Genomic DNA, 20,361 nt, shown 5'->3' on the forward strand with positions numbered 1-20,361 from the left:
GTCTAGACAATTCACAGAGGCATCATGGGGGACTGTCATTACATTGATGTGCTCAGTCAAGATTTTTAAGGTCCCTGTCACCGTTTGCTTTACGGTCAGTGACTGAAGCGTGCTGACGCATCCCTGCCTCATGTCTTCTCTGTGATGATGGGGGGAGGGCTGGGTCTGCTCAGCCCCGCTGGTCTGTGTCAGCTCAGAGACGCAGTCTTGAGCTGCGGCTCGGGTCATAGAGAGTATTCCTTCAGCAGCTACTGAAGGCTGCCACCTATGTGTAAAAAAAAAAAAAAAAAAAAAAGGGCAAATTAAAAGGGCCTCGGCTGCCTCTGGGGGAAAAAAGGAGGAGGTTGGTGCGGATGAAATGTGAAACAAAGACCACCTCCCCCACAACCTTCATCACTCCTCCCTCATGGCCCCGCCGCCCCTGGAATAGTCGGGGCTGGCGCGGCTGAGTGACATCATCTATATCTAATGTGATTGTGGGCTTGCAGAGGGGCAGCCAGTTCCATCAAGGGGCTTTGTTGGCCATCACATCATGGGAACAAAACAATCCTGCTTTATCTCAGCAATGCTGTCCTCCAGGCCAGCCGGCAGGGGGAAGGAACAGAAGAGCACCACGTTCGTGTTGGGCGAAGGAGGCTTCACACACACACAGTGTTTCTCTACATCATATTTCTTGTGAGTGTAAGAACAAAGGGGGATTCATAAGAATCAGCGTGCCTCAAATACAAGCCAGGGAGAGGAATTTTAGAGAGAGCCCTCCACTGGAGAGGAGCAGTCATCACTGTGACAAACAGACATGACCTCCATATAGTGAGCAAAGCTATGACTCAGTCCTCACTGCCATGATTACAGCAGAATGCTGTCAGCAAGTTATTAGAGCACCATGTTGCCTTTGTTCTCCTGTACAACAGGCTGAAAATCTGATCATCCTTACTACTGTACATTTGAAATGTCATTCCTAAACTGGAGCAGAAACCAAATTAGATCAGTGGATAATTGTTTTTACTGGAGTGAATCAAGAGTTATTCCAATCAGTACGTTTACATGATGTTAAAACAAGTCTAATTATTGTGTTAGTCCCATAGACTGTATATAAAGATGGACGACACGCCCCCACTTATGCCCGCTATGCTGAAGTGAGGTTAAAATATCCAAGATATGGGCGTTGCCATGATACGATGGTGTTATCATAGATAGCTACATTCTGTGCAGTAGTGATATGTGAACTGGCCTAGGCGTTCTGTGCATGCTCTATAGTCTTGGCTTTGACCTGGAAGTCGAACACCAAAGATTCATAGAAGAAAGTCGGGGAAAAAAAAGAAGAAGACAAAGGGAAGAAAACAAAACAAGACAAAGATATAGTTAAGAGAAGAGTACGTACAAAATGTAAAGTGCCGAAAAGTTGTCACCAATCAACGTGCAACCTGTTTGCCTCTTGCGAACTTGTTTGGTCTGTGACGTAATAGGTCAGCCAGAAGAAGGTCCAATAGCAACAAGCTAAAGGAGTATAAATTAATAAATCCATTCTCCCCCGATGCTAGTATACAGGGACAAGGACAGTAGTAATTCAATGGCCTAATTGAGCTATAACTGTAGCTTGACTAAACTGTGCATGTAGACATACTGAATGACTGACTGCTGCTGTCCATTTGTTTGCACATCTGACGTCCAGTGTGGGAGTACTCTGACTGACTGGAGTGATTGATTCCAGACCAGTGTGGGGACAGCAGAGAGCTCCAGAATGTGGCAGATCATCAGTACTTCCATTTCTGCTCTCCTTTGGGTTTTATTCTGTAAAAAAGCAGAGGGCCGCACTGTGATTCAGCAGAGCGCTGGTTTACAGACCTCAAACCACCTCCTGTTTGTCAGTTCTTTCCTTAGTCATGAGCCAGGGAACACAGCACATTTTTCATCTTGAAAGAAAACACACACACACACACACACACACAAATCTGCAAGGGGTTTAAAAGGGGGAGCGTATCCACCTGTAGTGTCGCACAGGATTTGCTGTGATTTGTTTAGACACTAAAAGTCTGCTGTGTTTTGTAAACCAAACAATTTGAAGACGTGGATGAAGTACTGAAGCGTTTGTTATGAATGATGACTTTAAAGTCACCCTGGCAGCATAAAAAGGAGTTTGTCCTTATGGTGGTCAGAACAAGGGTTAAGGTTTAGAGTGTAGGGGTTGGGGATATTCACGATTTAAATTAGGGGTGTAAAGATGCATCAATCCAAATCGATGCATCAGTTCATTGATACACATTGTCACCTTTAAATAGGTGCACCTTTTTTTGGAGAGCAATGTGGAATCCAACAAGGCATGAAACCAAGAGAAATGCAAGACCTCAAAAAAGGGGTCTTAAGACCAAGACCGGATTCAAGTACTGCAGCTTTGTTTAAGGTTAAATAGTGGCTTTACATGCAAGGTCACAGGTCACCAAAATCCCTTGGGATTATCCTCTGAGAATCATCCTTTTTATTTAAATGTATTGGCAATCTAGTCATTAGTTCTTGAGATACACTAGTTTTGGCCAAATTGTTGGAAACAACTGGCAGTAGGAGACATGGCTTCATTGGGAAAATAAAAACACTGCTTGCATTTGCAAGTAAAGGGACATACTGTATGTTTACATTTACCTAACTAGCAAGCTTTTGTGGCTATGTGAATAATCAATATATTGTCTTGGAGGGGTGGCACCTGGGTAGAGTATGGATATCTTCATCATCTTTCCAGTGTGACATTTCTGTTGCAGTCTTCTTATTCACCTGTGGATGCTTGTTTTCTTCTGTTTGGCATGAGCTGCTTATTAGAAACGGCATCCCATTAGCTCGTTGTGACTTCTCTGGATAATTACCCGCCCTATTCGCACATGAGCTCAATCGCATGTTCCAAGAACTTACTAGGGAGCTGGCAGGCTAAAGTCTGTTTCGTGTCCGATCCAACTGATTGGAACATTTGCCTTCTTACATTTTCCTCTGGGTAATATCCACATAATTTCAGGTTTGCATTGCCTGTTTGAAAGAGGATTTACAAAACACCTATTTTGCTGTTTAGTTATGGGGGACGTATTTGACTTCAAGCTTTGCTGCTTGTGAGGTAACTAAAAGGTTTTGCTGCTGGGAGGTAGAGAAGGAGCTTGAGATAGACCAAAGACTGGCAAATGTAATGCTCTTGTGGTGGTTTAGGAAGGTTGATGACTGACATCTATCCACCTCAGGTCAAGCAGTTGATTGGTGCTCAGTGCTGGCTAATCTGCGGGGGCCTCAAACAGAGTGGCCCCACACCGAGTGCTTGGCCAAGACACTATCACAGAAATACAGCCTGATAGACAGATGGTGGGAGCCAGGGAAAGAGCCATGCTTTCCTTAAAGATCGGGGGGTTGGGTGGTGGAAGATGAAGAGGAAGCAGTGCAGAAAGAAGTGATTCTCTGCGGTGGTAGTACCCGCACTAACACCCAACCCCCTCGGTCCAGCAGGGGGGCTCTCTTTCTCTGCCAACACAAGGACATGTCTCATGTCGTAAGCTGACAGAAGATGCAGGGTCTTTGTCAAAGTGTGAGAGGCTGGGTAGAGGAGCACCTTGTGCAGCCAGCCTGCCGGGTGACAGCCTGCAGTGTGATCCCCATGTTTATGCTCTTTGTGTTTAACCTCCAAACCCGGCACAGTTAAGCAGCGGACATCCCTATTAATGAAAGGAATACATGGACTTTCATTAGACTAATCTGAAAAACTCTCCATACAAGCATGGTGGACTGAACACAATCTGTACACAGAGCTGAAAGTACCCCGTCACATGTTCTGCGCTTGGATAAATTCAATGATTTGATTTTTGTGTGGTCAGAAACAAACAACCCAAACACAATCTTCTTGAGTCTTAAACAGTGTGGAGGTGGGGTCATGTCCTCCCCAGTGTCTGGCCTGTACAATAAGCTGCACTGGGAGAGGATTAGGACGTACACTATCTGATTTAATCCACTGTCAGGGGGAGGTTTACTTACCCGCAGCTCAGGAACGTCTGAGCTTCTGCTGTCACTGACGATGACACTTTCCTTACGTTTCCAAATCCGTCAACGTAGCTGTAAAAATGTATTCACTGTGCTTAGTACCTCATTGCAGTGCTAATACCAATTCAAATGTGCACAAAACCTTAAGTCTCGTGTCCACCAAGAAGTCTGGTTCAGTTCACCTCAGTTATTCAGTGTCACATATTAGAAAGGTTATCGTTGTTATTTCGTTGTGAGAAGTTGTGGATGGTTCCATTAGAACCTCTCCGTCCCTTTTTTTTGATATAACCCTGTTGTGATATCTATATCACACTGATCTGATGCTAAAATGTGCAGCTAAAAACATTGTGGCCCGTTTATTGGTTAGTTTTGCTGACACCGAAGCAGCAATGTAACATTTTCAAGACTCTCTTGGTTTTTTTTTTTTGTGTTTTGTTTTTTTAGCTTTTGCCTCTCTATATTACATAGGACAGCTCAAGCATGAAAGTGGGAGTGGGAGTTGAACCCGTGGTTGCTCTGCCAGGTGAGCAACCAGGAGCCCCATCAGCAGTATTTTGCTATACTGCTTTCAGCCTTTTCTTAAACAAAACTTGTCTCCCTCTTGTAGTAAACATCCTCATACAAAGAAAGAACATGAAACATTAGATGTCCTCCATTGTGTCTGTAAAACGGCTGTTATCGTATTACCATCCGGTAACAACCTTTCCTACATTTCAGAGTCTGCAGCAAAAACACAAAACAGATCTAAGGTTTAGGTACATGCCCATACAGGGCATACGATTTATAAGGGTATTACGACGCAGTAAGTATTTAATGGAAGCATGGCTTTACAGTACACGTTCAGTATCCTTACAAAATTGGACATAAATACTAGAGCCTTAGTCAGGCCAATATTGGCTCATCAAAAATACATTGTATATAACTGTGTACATTTTAGTTTAGTTTTAGAGGATTGAATTTAATGTATTTTGACGTTTTTTAAAATTTTGTGCATTAGGGTTTGGTTGAGGAGTTAGGGTTATGGTTAGGGGTTAGTCATGAATATTTTCAATGACTAAAATTGAATTACTTTAAAATTTACTATCATTTTAGGCTGTTCTCAGTACTTCATAACCAAATTTTAGGGGCCGAACATTTTGTATACACTGTTTGTGTTCAAATATGTTCATGTTTGCCATCATATTGTGTATATTATATATTTATTTTTTAGTTCTTTTTTGTTTTTTAGTTTAATAATAGTGTCAAATTGATCAGTTTCTATTTAATTGAATTTAATTAAAGATCATTGAACAAGAGATTTATCATTTGGGGCACCTCACCTGGTAGAGTGAGCGTCCCATGTAAAAAGGCTGTTTCCTTGCCACAGGGGCTGTGGGTTCAATTCCAGCCCATGGCCCTTTGTTGTATGTCATCCCCTCTCTCTCCTCCTTTCATGCTTTACCTGTGCTTTTAAAAAAGGTCCAAAAAGCCCAAAAATAACCTAAAAAAAGAGAGATGCATAATTTGCCATATCATATCATGTAGATACTGTAATATACAGATTCAATTAAAGACCAGTGTTTTTGCATCTTTTAATTCTTTCAGTTAGTTTTTCAGTACATACAGGCAGTCTTTTATTTCAGTTCAGTTCATACCATAGCTTGTAGATATTTGAAATATGGAAGCAGATGGGTGATCTATCACAGTGAACAACATGTCTGATTTTGTTTTTGTCAAAGTTACATTGTTGCTTGTTGCAGTAATGGAACTTCTGGCAACAACAAAAGCAAATTTGTTCACAGTGATTGATCGTGCAACTGAAGGAAGTTTTGAGTCTTTGACAGTTCAATTTTATACTAGACAGAAAGGAGTGAAGAGAATGGCTGCTTGGAAAATAGGAAAACCAAATAATCTTAGATACCATGGTAGTATGTTAAGTAATTAATTCCAAAGGTTTGATTTGTAAATGAATGCACAAAAAGACACTTTACCAGAAGATCTCTAAAGTTGTGCAAGTAGCTTGTCATAACAGGTTCTACCTGACACTGACCATTCTAATCCTAAGCAAATTTGTTTGATTTCTTTCAAAAAAAAAAAAATATGAGGAGAGGGCAATGGGCAATTCAAGAAGACATGATCCAAAATAGCAAGAAATTAGTAAAAACTTGAAAAACACCTGAAAATAAATTAACAAGAAAAAAATAAAAACAAGAGATACTAGAAAAAGTGCTAAAAATATAGTAATATATGTATACATTTTATGTAATATAGTTTTAAATAGATAGTTAAATGATTATGAATACAGTTTTTTTTTTTTGATAATTTTCTAATAATTCTCACCCCTTTTTCAAATCTAATTTTTAGGTCATTTCTTGTCCTCTTTTACTAATTTCCCACAATTTGTGGGACATTTTGTGCCAAATCATTGATTTTCTTGTACTTGTTTAAAAAAAAGATACAAATTAGCTTAGTTTTCAAAGAGTTGAATATCTTATGAAACACATCTGAATGCAGCACATGAAACGTTTCAAGGGGTTTAACCCTTTGAAACATTACTTTTCTTCTGCTGCTTTCAGAGGCCTTTAAATATTTAAATCCTTAAACCTTGAGCAAATTGATAGTATTTCTTTAAAAAACATGGGAGTGAAAAGGCAATGAGCAACCTGAAAAAAATCATTTTTACGCATTTTTTTTCCTGTAGTTTCTTTGTTTTGTTTTTAACTTTCTTCTTTTTGTTAAATTTTCAGGCTTTTTCTGTTTTCCCTTTGTTACTAATTTTCAGGTTATTTTCTTGCTAATGCTTGGGTCATTTCTTCTTTTGTTGCCATGTTTTTGAAAGAAATCAAACAAGTTTGCTCTGCTTTCAAAGGCTTAATGATACAGTGTGACATCCATTTGTCAGTTTAATGTATTTCTAAGGACAGAAAGGTTAGTAAGCTACTGTACGTCTGCTCTGGCTGTCTTTACAAAAGACTTTCCTTTGGCCCGAGAGCTTTTCTGTGCCGCGCCAGCCTTTGTCCCCGCACATTTCCTGTCATCTCCTCCAGCATAACAGCTTAACCCACAATGGCGTCATGACAGCATACAGTACTGCGCCTGTTCCATTTTCATTAGCGCTGTGACTCAGGCTCCTTATTGTTTGTCTGCTAACACAGAGGTTAATGTCAGGTTACTCAGCAGATCTGATGTTAAAGCGGCGGCTGCTCCCTCCGATGGAGATGGAGTGTTCTCCCCTGCACTACATTGTCATGCCATGCCATGTCCTCATTAGCATGCATGACATGCAGGAATTCGAGGGAGCGCATTTGCATAAATTAGCCCTCTCTTCCACGGAGGCGAAAGGCCTATGTAAGAGAGGAGCGCCGGGTGAGGGTACAGAGAAAGTGATTTCGGGAGGGCGATGTTGTATTGCTCAGCCTGTTTATGAAAAGAGATTTTGGCAGGCTTCCTAAAAATGTCATGTGAAATGTCCGGTACTGTGATTGGCCACTGCCCATGATTTCCTGCCCTGTAATTGTATCGCCTGTTCTCTCCAGACGCAGAGCAGAGTCGTGTTAACCTAAAATGGCCCCAATCTGTCACGTTGATAAATTTGTGTCTTTGTCTTAACTCATACACTAAGTGCTGCTAACAGCTGAAATGCTTCAAACGTCACGTCAGTAAGCTAATGACCAGGAAATACACCCCCCCCCCCCAAACAGTTTCCTACGCTGTGGCTGTCTTCCTTCCTCTCTCATTTTCCTCTGAGCTCCGTCCATCCTCCCTCAGTGTTTACCTCCCTCCCTCCCTCCCTCCCTCCCTCCATCCTGTGTCGCTCTCGTTACGCTTTCCTTCATTAGGCTGCTGTGCTGGTTGTAACAGTGGAGTAATCACATATGGTGCAGGGCACACATAAAGATGCGCTCCCGCAGGCAGCAGCTGCTGATACTAGCTGAAAATAGATCCCTGGTACGCTCAGCACTTTTCCTCCAGCAGCTTTACTGTTTATCAGCAGCCTTGGATGCAGCCAGCCAGCCTCATTTGAGCTACCACTGCCTCACCGTTACAGTCAGCATGGCCCGATCTACAGCAGCTAAATCTGTGTGTGTGTGCATAAAGAGCGGCCTCTGGCAGTTATTTGAGTGCACGCTTGCTCAGGCTGCTGAAAGGTTTGTGTTTTGTTCTTTGTGTGTGTGCTGTTTAAGTGAAAAGAATAAATCAGAATGTGTATGTCAATCCTCAACACACAAATCGTGTAATATGAAATGCATTGCAGTTATTTAAAATACAGAAGTGGTAAGTAAAAAGGCCATGAATGCTGAGAACGTTCCACATGAGCTGTCAGGATTAGCATGGATCCATTGATTTCTTTATGTCCGTGTTCTTTGTTTGGACTCTTTGCTGTAAGAAAACATTTACTTCAAAAACACAAGTGAAACACAGCTAGAGGTTAAACACAAGGAACTATAAAAGTGTTAACTAAATTGATTATGAAAAAAAATGTTTATTATCAACCGATCATAAAAGGGAGCTTTTCGTCTCCCTCCCTCAAATGTCATCACTTGATTGAATGGGAAATATCAGTGATTATTAGCCTCATTGATGTGGGTTAGACAGGGCTTGATATACCTACCAGAACGTTCAGAAGGCTGTTATCAGCTCATTAAATACCTGTTATCAGTTGTCAAAGGGAGAAGTTTTTTTTGGGTTTCACTCAGTTTTTTTTTTTGTTTTGTTTTGTTTTTTTCAGTTTATTCACCAAAACTGTGTGGTTGGGTTTTAAAAACATCATTGTGTTAAACTAAGTATGTTTTTTACTTGGCGTGGCGTGGCGTGGCGTTATAATGCGTGGCATTATAAACTTAGGTAAGTCAGCTAAAAAAAGTTGACATTGACTTTGGATTCTTGATTAAATGGAGGTTATCATAGTTATCAGCATCAGCAGGTAAGAGGGCGCTTGCTACATCTACCGGTAGAGTCAGAGGGCTGTTATCATCTCGTTAAATAACTATTATCAGTTGTCAGTGGGTGAAGTTTTGTTGGGTTTCATTCTAGGTTTTTTAGGATTTGGTGCCAAAACTATCAAAACTATGTGGTTGAGTCTTGAAAGTTTAGTTTAGTTTTTAGTTTAGAAACCCATGAATTTTTTTTTCTAAACCCAATTTAGCCATTTAGCCATTTAATGGTCTGATAACAGCAATATGAAGGGAGTAGCTGGTCTCTCTGTGCCTGATAACCACTGATAATGCTCATTCAATTGATAGGTGCTTGCAACCACTATTGTTCCACATAAAATATTTGACATTGGAAATATAGACCTAGTTTTCATTAGCAAATAACAGAAAATCTTGATTATTGACGAGTATGTAATTTTTCATGGCTCCTACAGCAGTTAAGCATGTCTAAAAGTTTTCCTGAAGTCAAAGTGCATCGCAGCATAAACAGACCATGAAGGACATTTTTAACTTTGTTTTTCTTATTTGTGCAAATGTACTGCTGGACTTTTAGTGCAGTCTGTTTATTGACTGTGTGTGTGTGTATGTGCGCGCGCGTGTATGTGCGTGCATGCATGTGCGTGCGTGTGTTTGTGTGACAGCTCCGACTGTGATAGATGTCAGGACTTTCTTTTTGTCTCCATAACGTCATGAATTAAAGCCGTGGCGCCTCAGGATAAGCAAGAATTGTTCATGTCTCAAGTTGAAACATTTTCAGATCACTTAAATTTAAACAACCTACAGTGAATTTGCATGTGTGGGCTCACAGTACAACTTTTGTTGTCTTTTCAAAGAGGAATGCCCAAAGTAAAGTAGATACAAAGTTACAGTGATGCACAGACATTGTTCACTTTATGTCCTCACACAAAACTGCTTTTTAAAGGGACCCTACAACTTTTATACACATGAAGATCAGTTTATTAATCTTGGAGAGTGCAGCTCAGCCTGTGTTGTATATTCTGTGGCTCTGAAGGAACTTGGTCAAGTTGACGAAAAAACCTGTCAGTAAAATATGATTTAGACAGCATGCTGGCATCGTAGAAGCAAAAGGGGCGTGATGGCTGTGGTGCAACACAACAGCATTGGCCTGTTGTGGGACATTTAACATACGCGTAGGCAGTGTTTCCTAAACAATAACAATCACGTAACACGGCAATAACAATTATGTAAGTCCCTGTTATAGGAGGAAGGGTAAGGAGCTCCTTGGACTTCATTGTTTTATCCAGTTTGCAGACATTTATGGCTGCTCATTGTACATTTTATACAGAAAGGCCAGGTGGCAGAGAAGTGCAATATTCCCACCTTGAACAGGCAGCATAGAAGGGGCTTATGATGGTGTAGTGTATTATGATCTTTTTTTAAAAAAAATTCTGACATTTAAGTCAGAAATTTACAAGATGAAAACTTGGATATTCTGAAATCAACATGGTTGTTTTATGAGGAAAAAAAGTAAAAAAAAAATAAAAATGAACATACCTCGGGCTTTAATATGTCCGTTGGGTTACACATCTGTGATTTAGTTACTACATTTAATTTTTTTCTCATAAATTTCTATAATATATAGTCTAATAAGTCAGAGATTTATATGACAAAAAACAGAGCCTTGGGAAGGGAGTAATATTTGATAACAAAAGAATTTCCAAGATCACAGCTCCATTTTTTTTTTTTGTCATATAAATCTCTGTGGTACCCCGTTAATGCTGAAATAAAAATACTGAGTTAAGATCATCAAGATGGTTAAACTAGGAACATGATTTGCAAGATAAAAGAACAGCCAGCAGCGTATGCACACACAGTTCATCATCATATCAATTACAGTGAAAAAGAGCATGATTTTCAGATTCAGTGGGTTCATGTACAGAAATGTGTGTCTTTGTGTGTATGTGTGTGTGTATGTTCCTGAGCGGTGCTGCAGCATTGGTGGAGTGGATGTGCTGCGCTCATCAGTAGAGCGGATAGTCCAGTCAAAGCCTCTACCCTCCCCCCAATCCGTCACACTCAGACACACACGCGCACACACACACACACATACACGCACACACTCCCACTCCCACCCACCCACTTACCGTAGCACAGGCGCACACACACACACACACACACACACACACACACATACACACATACACACCATCCCCCCTCACAGATATGGAGTCAGCAGCTTCCTCTTAACAATGACTGATATGCCTGCTGCTGTTGGACTGTCTGTTCGCCAGCTCTCGCTGCAAGGTGCTTTAGTCCAGAGGCACGCTGTGTAGGAGGCTGCAGCCTGCGGATGAGCCGGGTTAACACGACGAGGATGGAGGTTCAACTGCAGTGTGCTCTGCAGATCCAAAAATGCACTAATGTCTTACATTAGGTGTTTATAGCAGTCCCATCACACATTTCACACTATATGCAAACAGATGTGTATTTAGCATATCACACATCTGTTAAAACCGGTGCTGGGATGGTGTGCATCATAAACATTTGGCTGTCTGTAGTCATACCACAGCAACGAAGAAATGCAGCAGATTAAATCAACACAACAATTTAGATTTAAGCTCAAAATGTGTATTTTTTTTTTATAGCATGGGTGATTATGTAGTCACATTAACAGTGGAGATGTAGATAATAAGGCCATAAGCATCTGGGATGTATTTCAAGGCTGTCATGGGCAACTTTAAAGAAATATTGACAGATTGACAGCTGTTGTTGTGAAGAAGAAGCACTTCACAGCACTGTGATTATAGGAAGAAACATATTTATTTACAGCTTTTCAGGGAGGAACACAGGTATTAGTGGCTTTTAAAGAGCAGCAGTAGTTCATGGAAGAGAGAAATCTACAGCATTGGGACAATGCAATAAATGAATGATGGAATTTATACACCATTACACAGTTAACATCATGCTCTGTGACTCTGTGACCCCCTTGAAAACAAGACCTTCAGTGCTTTTCAGGCGGAGGACCCCTCAGGTGAAAGATAGACAGAGCAGGGATGCTTTACTAAATATGTAGTATAGGCAAGGCAAGGCAAGGCAAGGCAAGGCAAGGCAAGTTTATTTGTATAGCACGTTTCAGCAACAAGGCAATTCAAGGTGCTTCACACATAACATTGAAATACAACAACAGGGGGAAAGGAAACACATTTAAAACATTATAAAAGAAGCATGTAAAAGGTGATTAAAAACAGCAAGTAGGAAAACAACAGATAAAACCCCAAAATATGAAAACACATATATTGAAATAAGAGTTGCAGTGCAGAGTTTCGAAGTAAAATATAAAATTTAGAAAGTAAAAAGCCTTTTAGTCAAAGGCAGCAGTGAACAGGTGAGTCTTTAACCTTGACTTAAAAGAACTCAGATTTGCAGCAGACCTGATATTTTCTGGTAGTTTGTTCCAGATATACGGAGCATAGAAACTGAATGCTGAATGAAACTGAAACTGAATGGAGTTGCACTTGAAATGATTCTCTTATAAATATTCCCGGGTTGTCTCTTGTTTGCGCTTGCCTGATAAGTCAACAGCATGACCAGGTGCAACAGTTCTTTGCTCAAAAAGTTACAAAAGGATCCACTGTGGCTCACAAGAATGTCCATACACTGGAATAATAGAACAGGTACTTGGCCAATATGTTTCAATTGGACTTAAATGTTTGTGAACTAGTTTACCCTGCTGTTATTTATTTATCATCATCATTGTTGTGTACCGTTAATAACTTTTTTTTTAAAATTGGAATTAAAATCGGTCTACATTATACAGCACAGCATACTTACATCATTTTGTGTTTTTAACATTAAAGTGAGAAAGAAATAAAATTAAATAAATTAGAAGTATATGTTGTAAAATTATTCATACAAGCAATAGTGATACTAATAGTACATTTTTGATAAATGAGGGTAAACTTAGGCACACTTAAGGCATGGCTGTGATTGACAAGTTGCTACCACAGTGGCGTCCTCGTGTTTTTAGTCACATACACCCCTCGCTCCTCCACAGCTCTACCCTTCCATCCATACAGTATATGGTCACTTCTGGCTCAGAAAATCAAAGATTGTGACAACCAAAATGCCTAACTCAAGGCTTCAATTCCATGGTCCACAAACCCATGTTTTCATGAGCCAGGAGGGTGTGATCATGTGACCTGTGCGCTGCAAGCTGTCTTCCCGTAGAAGATGAGAGCAAAAAAGTATGTAGTATGAAGAGTAACATAGTCCGTATAGGGATGCAGTCAGGGTGATGTAGGGTTAAAAAAAACACATGACTTTGACCCAGGAGACCAGAGTTTGTGTCGTGTGAAAAAAAAGTTTTTACTAACATAAGTAGCTAAATGTCATTCCATGTCTAACGTAATGTGGCAACACAACCATGATTCTTTTTGCAAACTTTACCTAACCAGTAAGGGTACTAAATCATAAGATATCGTGTGAACTGTTGCACGTATAGAACTTTCCGTAGGATATCATACGAACAGTTGTATGATGATATGTTGCACACCATGCAAAAAAAGTGTCAGTTGGCCACAGTACAGTGCCAGCTTCAGTTCAGTACAGATGTTTTGACACATTACCTTGGACATTGCTGAGTTTGGCTAAATGTCAGGTTGGGTGTTTTGGAATTTCAAGCTGCGATTCTCATATCTGTTGTTTAATCATGTAATCCCCATCTGTATTTTGGGGTCATGTTCCATTCAATTTAGCACAGACACATCCTTCATTGTGCTGTTGAGTTCTCAGCCTCGAGCACGTATTATCTCTCATTTCAAACTGAATGTTTGGAAATGAACACGGAAGAAGTCAATAAAACATCAGCTCTCCAAAGTAAAAAGAAAAACTGCAACCATATGCACGTTTATTCATATTGCTTAAAAAATCCACAAAATCAGATGATTTAATACATCCTTAGACTCACTCCGATGACCTCAAGCTATGTTTTACGGACATATTTGTTTTCCTCATGCATACTGCTTAGTTGTTTTTCCAGGCAGAAAAATCCACAGAGCAAATTCTGTGGTTTTAGAAGCTTGATTACTAAAGATTTTACTAGTGGGGTGTCTGGCAGGGACCGCTGGAACTCTGGAAGCTGCCGCAGTGCTCACACAGTTTGTGCCGCTCCACTGAGGGTAATTCATCTTCTTGTTTCCCCCAAACAAAGGCAGCAAAACAATCAGTAAACACTGGGCTCATTAAAACCACATTGTAGCCTCTGTTAAGTCTTGTAAGAAAAACTTTACATCACTCAGCCTTTGCAAAGGTGCTTTGTAGAGCAAACAGTACCACCTCAGCTTTAAAGTGAATGCTCTGCAACTGTGTTTGCAAGTCCACCTTTTTCTCTGTGTGTTTCGATTGCATTCCCCCGAGTGCCTGACACTAATGTGTTTGTCACTGGAGAATAACCGGGATAAATCAGCAGGGGTTGGGTGCTAGAGCCTGAGTAAAGTGAAGAATGCAACCTAGTGTGAACCCTCAAGCTGATCTTAAAACAGCAGACAAGCCTGGCATTAAAGCCGGCTACTCTGGCTCCTTTCTCTCGTCTGTGTGCTCTGTGACAACAGCAGCACAGGCCGGCCTGGACTTCTGCAGGCTCAGGAGTTTACCTAATTATCTGGCATTAAGTCTAAATGGAAGGCTTCCCTCTATCATCCCGCGCCACATGGCCACAACGGGGATAAGCCGCAGTCTTACAAACCCTTAGGCTTTACAGGCACTTGACCCGACTACGCAGGGGCCACTGTCGGAAAGTGAGGCTGTGGGGCTGTGCCCTGATCCTGGCACTTACCAAACAGTACACTGCTGGATACATTTGTGTCAGTGTTGTAGTGATAAAACTTCAGCAGAGTAAGCAAAGTACTTTTAGGCAGTTTTAGGAAGGTAAAACTCAATAGGGTAAGCAAAGAATGGTAGTTTTAGGCAGTTTTAGGAGGGTAAAACTCCAAAGAGTAAGCAAAGTAGTTTTAGGTAGTAATTTTAGGAAGGTAAAACTCAAAAGACTAAGCAAAGTAGTATTGGCTAGTAGTTTTAGGAATGTAAAACTCAAAAGAGTAAGCAAAGGAGTATGAGCTAGTAGTTTTAGGAAGGTAAAACTCAAAACAGAAAGCAAAGTAGTTTTAGGCAGTTTTAGGTAGTAGTTTTAGGAAGGTAAGATAAGTTGATTTTAACTTTGAGGAATAATGAAGTGCCGTACTGTAAGCTGGCCGGTGGACGGAAAAGTGCTTTTACTTTTGTTTTGATAAGTCAAAATGACATTGTATTTCTATTGTCATAAGCCCAGACTTTGCTTTTAGTTCGTTTGTTCGTGTTTTCCTCTGTTTATCTTTTTCATTACAGCTTTTTTTGTGTATTGTGTTGTCTATTGTTTGCACAGTTTTTAAAAATGGTAATTGCTGGTTCCTCATTAGGTATGTTCAACCGATCAATGTTTTTTGTAGTGGCTAAACAATGGAATTGCAGCTGTCATGTCCATCATGTGATGCCACTGGGCCCAAAAATGCTTTTCCCCTTAGTCTTACATTAGGAAAAGGATGTCTAAAAATCAGTGGATACTTTTTTTTTTTTTTTTTTTTTTTTGAGTCCCTCCGCAGAAGTCTCTTGTGCGCTTACTCTATGAGTCAAATTATGCAGAAGTAGTGGTTGTGCTGTGAGAACACCTGCTCTAAAATATGAGCCAAAAAAAGCCACAAAATAACATTATAATAACTGAGATGATTCATAGCTGTTAAGGGTTTGGACACAACAAAAATCAGTGTTCTTAAAAGTATGAAAAATTTCATCTGGTCCTAAAACACCTAAATAGTTCCTGATGTAATAAATAATTTTCAACTTATAAAAACTTTGTCTTTCTTTGTTAACTTAAAACATCTTTCTCTTATCATGTAGCCTAAATATATAAAAAGTATCAGCGTGATATCAATGTCAAAGCTCTCAATACTGATACCAAACATCAGGACTGAGACGAAAACTCAAAACCCAGCCCCTCTGCAGGTGTAATTCACTTAAGAGCTTTGCTGATTCTTTTTTAAGAATTACCATCACTTGACTCTCCAGAGATGCACTTAAGGCAGTGCTGTCTGCACAGATTTATGCCGCCAACAGTGAATTCATGTAACCCCATGAATATAAAGCAGCACTAGTGCCTCAACGTCGTACCTCAAGTAAGTAAGGGTTTTGCAGTGACTGGAGTGGGTGTGGGCAAAACCAACGATATGACCACAGAGCAGACAGTGGTAGACTGCTGGAATGTGCCCACAGGTTGTTATTATGAACATGAGGCTGGACACACAACCTGCCAACATCCCCAGAACACCAGATCTTATTTACTGCCATGTAGAATGTTCAGTGCTGACCTGATAAAAAAGATTAACCGGTACTTTACAGTTTTTGTTTATAGTCGTTGGAGCTGTCAGGTTGTCTCACCACACTCCAAGTGCTCTGAACAATGGCTGTGCTGATGGTAATGCTGGCAATTTCCCTGTTTTTTTGCAGGTCACTGCCAGGGGATTCGCTCCATTGTTGCAGTTTGCCTACACTGCTAAGCTGTTACTCAGCAGAGAAAACATCCAGGAGGTCATCCGCTGTGCTGAATTCTTGCGCATGCACAACCTCGAGGACTCATGCTTTCGCTTCCTGGAAGCCCAGCTGCGCAGCGAGGAGGACGGCTTGCTGCTCTGCCACAAGGTGGCGGCAGAGGTGAATAACTCAGAGGATGAGAGCATGCAGTCAGAGGCGGAAAGGCCAACCTCCCCGAAGGCGCGACGGCGTGCTGATGCCCTCACCTCCTTTGGACACCCTGACGATGATCGGCTAGCGATGGCTATGTCCAGTAACTTCGCAGACGGCCGGCTGGACTTTGATCGGCAAGGAGCGTCCGACCTGCCGCGATGCCCCAAGTACAGGAAATACCAGTGGGCTTGCAACAAGCACAATAATGACACCTCCTCACACACCAGTACCTCAGGTTTTCCAAGCACATTAAAGGAGAGCAGCGTTAGTGGGGCAGTGCCAGGTCAGGGCAGGCTGCCTTTGGCACAGATCAAAGTTGAACCACAGGCAGGGGAAGAGGCCGTCTCATTGTGCCTGTCAGGGGACGAGCAGGACGTCAGGGATAAGGACAGTGTGACGGCCATGGAGATGGATCACCCCATATCTGTAGAAAGAACCAAGAGAACCAAGTCCCCTTCTTGCCTCCGAGCCTTCTTCAAGAAAGGGGTGGACCTCCCCAGTCTGCCCAACACATCACAGCAGCTATTTGCCAACAGACTTGTCTGCCCCCAGGACAAAGGAAACTCTCAGGGAGATCATAAAAAAGACTTCAGGCCTTTCTCTGGGGAGCTGGGTCTGTCTGTTACATCCCCAAAGGACGTGGACGGTTTCCCTGCAGGGTTGTCCCTCAAGTCCGCTTCCTGCGACGGGGTCTGCAAGCAGGAAGTCGAGCTAGATCGCCGTAGTGTCATATTTTCCTCAGGGGCCTGCAACCGTCTGGGAACCCCAGCACATTCCTACCCCGGTGGGAACTCTTTGGAGATGGAGCTCTCTGAGCACATGCCAAAGGGCCTGTGGGCTGGAGCCAGCCAGTCCCTCCCCACCTCCCAGACCTACTCTCCCAGCACCACCTCCACTGAGCCCCCGCTCCTGTGCCGCCCACGACCCAACACCAGCTGCCCAGTGCCAATCAAAGTGTGCCCGCGCTCGCCGCCTTGTGAGACACGCACCAGGACTTCCAGCTCCTGCTCTTCGTACTCCTATGCCGAGGACGGCAGCGGAGGCTCGCCCTGCAGCCTGCCCCAGTTTGAGTTCTCCTCCTCCCCGTGCTCCAACGTGGCACGCTGCCTAAATGTGGACCAGCAGGAGCAGAGCGTGGGCGGGGATGCCCTTTTTAACCAGGTGCGGCCCAAGATCAAATGTGAGCAGTCCTACGGCACCAACTCCAGCGACGAGTCGGGCTCCTTCTCAGAAGGAGACAGCGAGTCCTGCCATGTGCAGGAGCGAGGGCCAGAGGTGAGTGTAAAACATTGTCTTTCACATGTAACACAACCATTATACTCAACTCCGCCATGGCTAATTATATCGCAGTGCCCTGCTCTCCAGGTCTGCATTAGCAGTCATTAAATCATCATGTAATTGAAGCAGGAGTGTTCAGTACAAGATTTACAGCATCACCAAAGGGCACAGATGTGCTTTGATATTATTAATCTGCTTTATGCACTGCTGGAGATCTGTGTAATGAGTCTGAATATGTGAGCCCAAATGCACTGGGACAGTCGAAAAGCAGGAGGCTGTGGTGCTGTTTTAAAGACTGTGATTGGCTCATCATCTCAACTGCGTGTATATATGAAAAGCACTGCAGGCCATTGAAGGCTCAGGATTCTCCCAGGGTAGAACTGCCCTCTGAAGTGATTCCCCCTGGCTCTAGCTGTCTCCCCGCCAGCACCAGCTAGCCTAACTAGCTCATTTCATCCCAGCAGAAACACTGACATCCATAATCCGCCTCTATAAATATGCATACACTAATTCTCAGTGAAGCCGAGCCGACTTCTGACATTTCTGATCTATTGACAATTAGCGGCGGAGGTGTGCGGTGCATCGCAAAGGGATTACAACCAATACATTACAGCGGCGATGTGCTATGGCTATAAAGTTTTTATGGCCGGCGGTTGCAGTGAGTTGAATGTGAGTGGGAGGGAGAGGTTTCTGCACAGTCTCATGATGGGACTGCGGCGCAGCTCGACAGTGCTGACAAGGATGAATAGCCAATCCTGTAATCATCCTCCCCTAATCCACCTGGGCAGACGTCCTCCAAGCTGCAGACTAGACGACTGTTGTTGTTTACCAGGTAAAGATCAGTGAGGGACCCTCTAATGCACACATGGAGCCCAGCGCAGTTGTAATAATATCAAAATGAGCACATTTCCCACCTGAGGGGAAAGAGGAAGGCATTAAAATCAATTTGCAAAGAATAGCTCTGCTTCCTCGCAGCGCTGCTGTTTACTCATTTTAATGATTACATTTTCCGTCCACATCTCAGGCCTTTCACTGGCGTTGCTTTCAAGTGAAAACCTTGTATCTCTATCTAAAATCTCCAAATGCTGCTAGGAGTTTGGAAAAAGGAGCTCTTTTTTGTTTCTCTTAACCCTCTCAAACCTGGACAGCATCAAATGCATTTTATGAGTAATTACACCATTGAACTCTGAGCAAAGTGTTGTGATTTCTTTCAAAACCACGTAAGAAATGTCTGACAAATTCTGGCCCCCATCCTAGCAGTAAAGTACTTAGCTTCTCTAGCCTGCTCCTCCACACTGGGGGTGTGCCAACTGATATCTACTGTGTGTAATACACTGACTATGGATAAGTAACTCATACAACCCCCCTTCAAAAAATCCAAACTACTCCTTTAATATTTGAAATGCTTTTACAATAGATTATACATCATCACAATCACATATCAGGTTTTCACATGACACTATCATCGTCATATGTCTTTCTCTAGACTGCGATATCACATGTTGGCTGTTGCAGAGCTTGAACTTCTGACCTTTTGGCTCCTGGGAAGCTCCATCAGGCAATCTTGTGATATTGCATTCAGCAACATTTGCTTGAGGTGCAGGCAGAATTATTTCTGATGAGCTCGGTGGAGAGGGGCTGCTCTAAGTGCACGGTGGGAGCAGAAACGGAGAGAGAGAGAGAGACAGAAAGTGGTGCGTTGCCATGGCGATCAGATTCAAAGAGCAAGTGCAGTGTGTTGCAAGGGTTGGAGCTACATGACAGGATTGTGCTTTTTTTTTTTTCTCCGTGGAAATAATTCGGTAGCACAAACGGAGCTGCAAGATAAAGAGGCCCGGCAGTAATGTGTAATTATTACCTTGGTGGCGTGGCGCACAACACCCATCCCCATTAGATTTATGGGCCTTTGAAGGGTCTGCCACTGTAAATTACATGGGATTGATTTACAGCTCTACGGTAATCAAGCAGGAGAGTAGCCCAAAATGACCAGGAGACATTTCGGTTCCCTTTGTCATTTCTTTGTGAGGGTATGACTGTGTTTATATATGCATGTGTCAGCCATTGTTGGCGCTCCATTACTCCACACAATATCCTCTGTTAAATCTCTATTGACTTACAGGGTTATCTTCCAGCTTTCCACTCACTATCACCGGCTGTTGATAAGATCCTTCATGAATGAATGTTTCCCAGCTCTACAGTTTATTGCACCAGTGGAGGTCACACAGAGGTACTTACAAAGTGAAGCCCAGTGTTAGGTTACTCTCTCTAGGCCTTTATGTGGCAAAGAAGTGCTACCTCATGCTTCCTGGGCCGCTCGTTTTCCCCACCACCCCTCTCTGTAATCCAGCAGTACAAACAAACACAGGGAGGGCCGGCCTCACTGTGTTTGCGGAGCAAATGGGAGAGCAGCTTTGTTAAAAATAGCCACTGC

General features: G+C 42.3%; 1 protein-coding gene across 1 annotated transcript in view; it reads left to right on the forward strand.

Moving 5' to 3' along the window:
- Nucleotides 1-20,361, forward strand: part of bach2b (BTB and CNC homology 1, basic leucine zipper transcription factor 2b) — a 118,635-nt gene that overhangs the window by 85,875 nt on the left and 12,399 nt on the right. Inside the window, exon 4 of the mRNA XM_042504051.1 lies at nt 16,416-17,927. Within this exon, the coding sequence (XP_042359985.1) occupies nt 16,416-17,927 (1,512 nt within the window). The remainder of the gene's footprint in view (nt 1-16,415; nt 17,928-20,361) is intronic.

This window comes from Plectropomus leopardus, chromosome 16 (assembly GCF_008729295.1).
Source record: "Plectropomus leopardus isolate mb chromosome 16, YSFRI_Pleo_2.0, whole genome shotgun sequence".
Classification (NCBI taxonomy): domain Eukaryota; kingdom Metazoa; phylum Chordata; class Actinopteri; order Perciformes; family Serranidae; genus Plectropomus; species Plectropomus leopardus.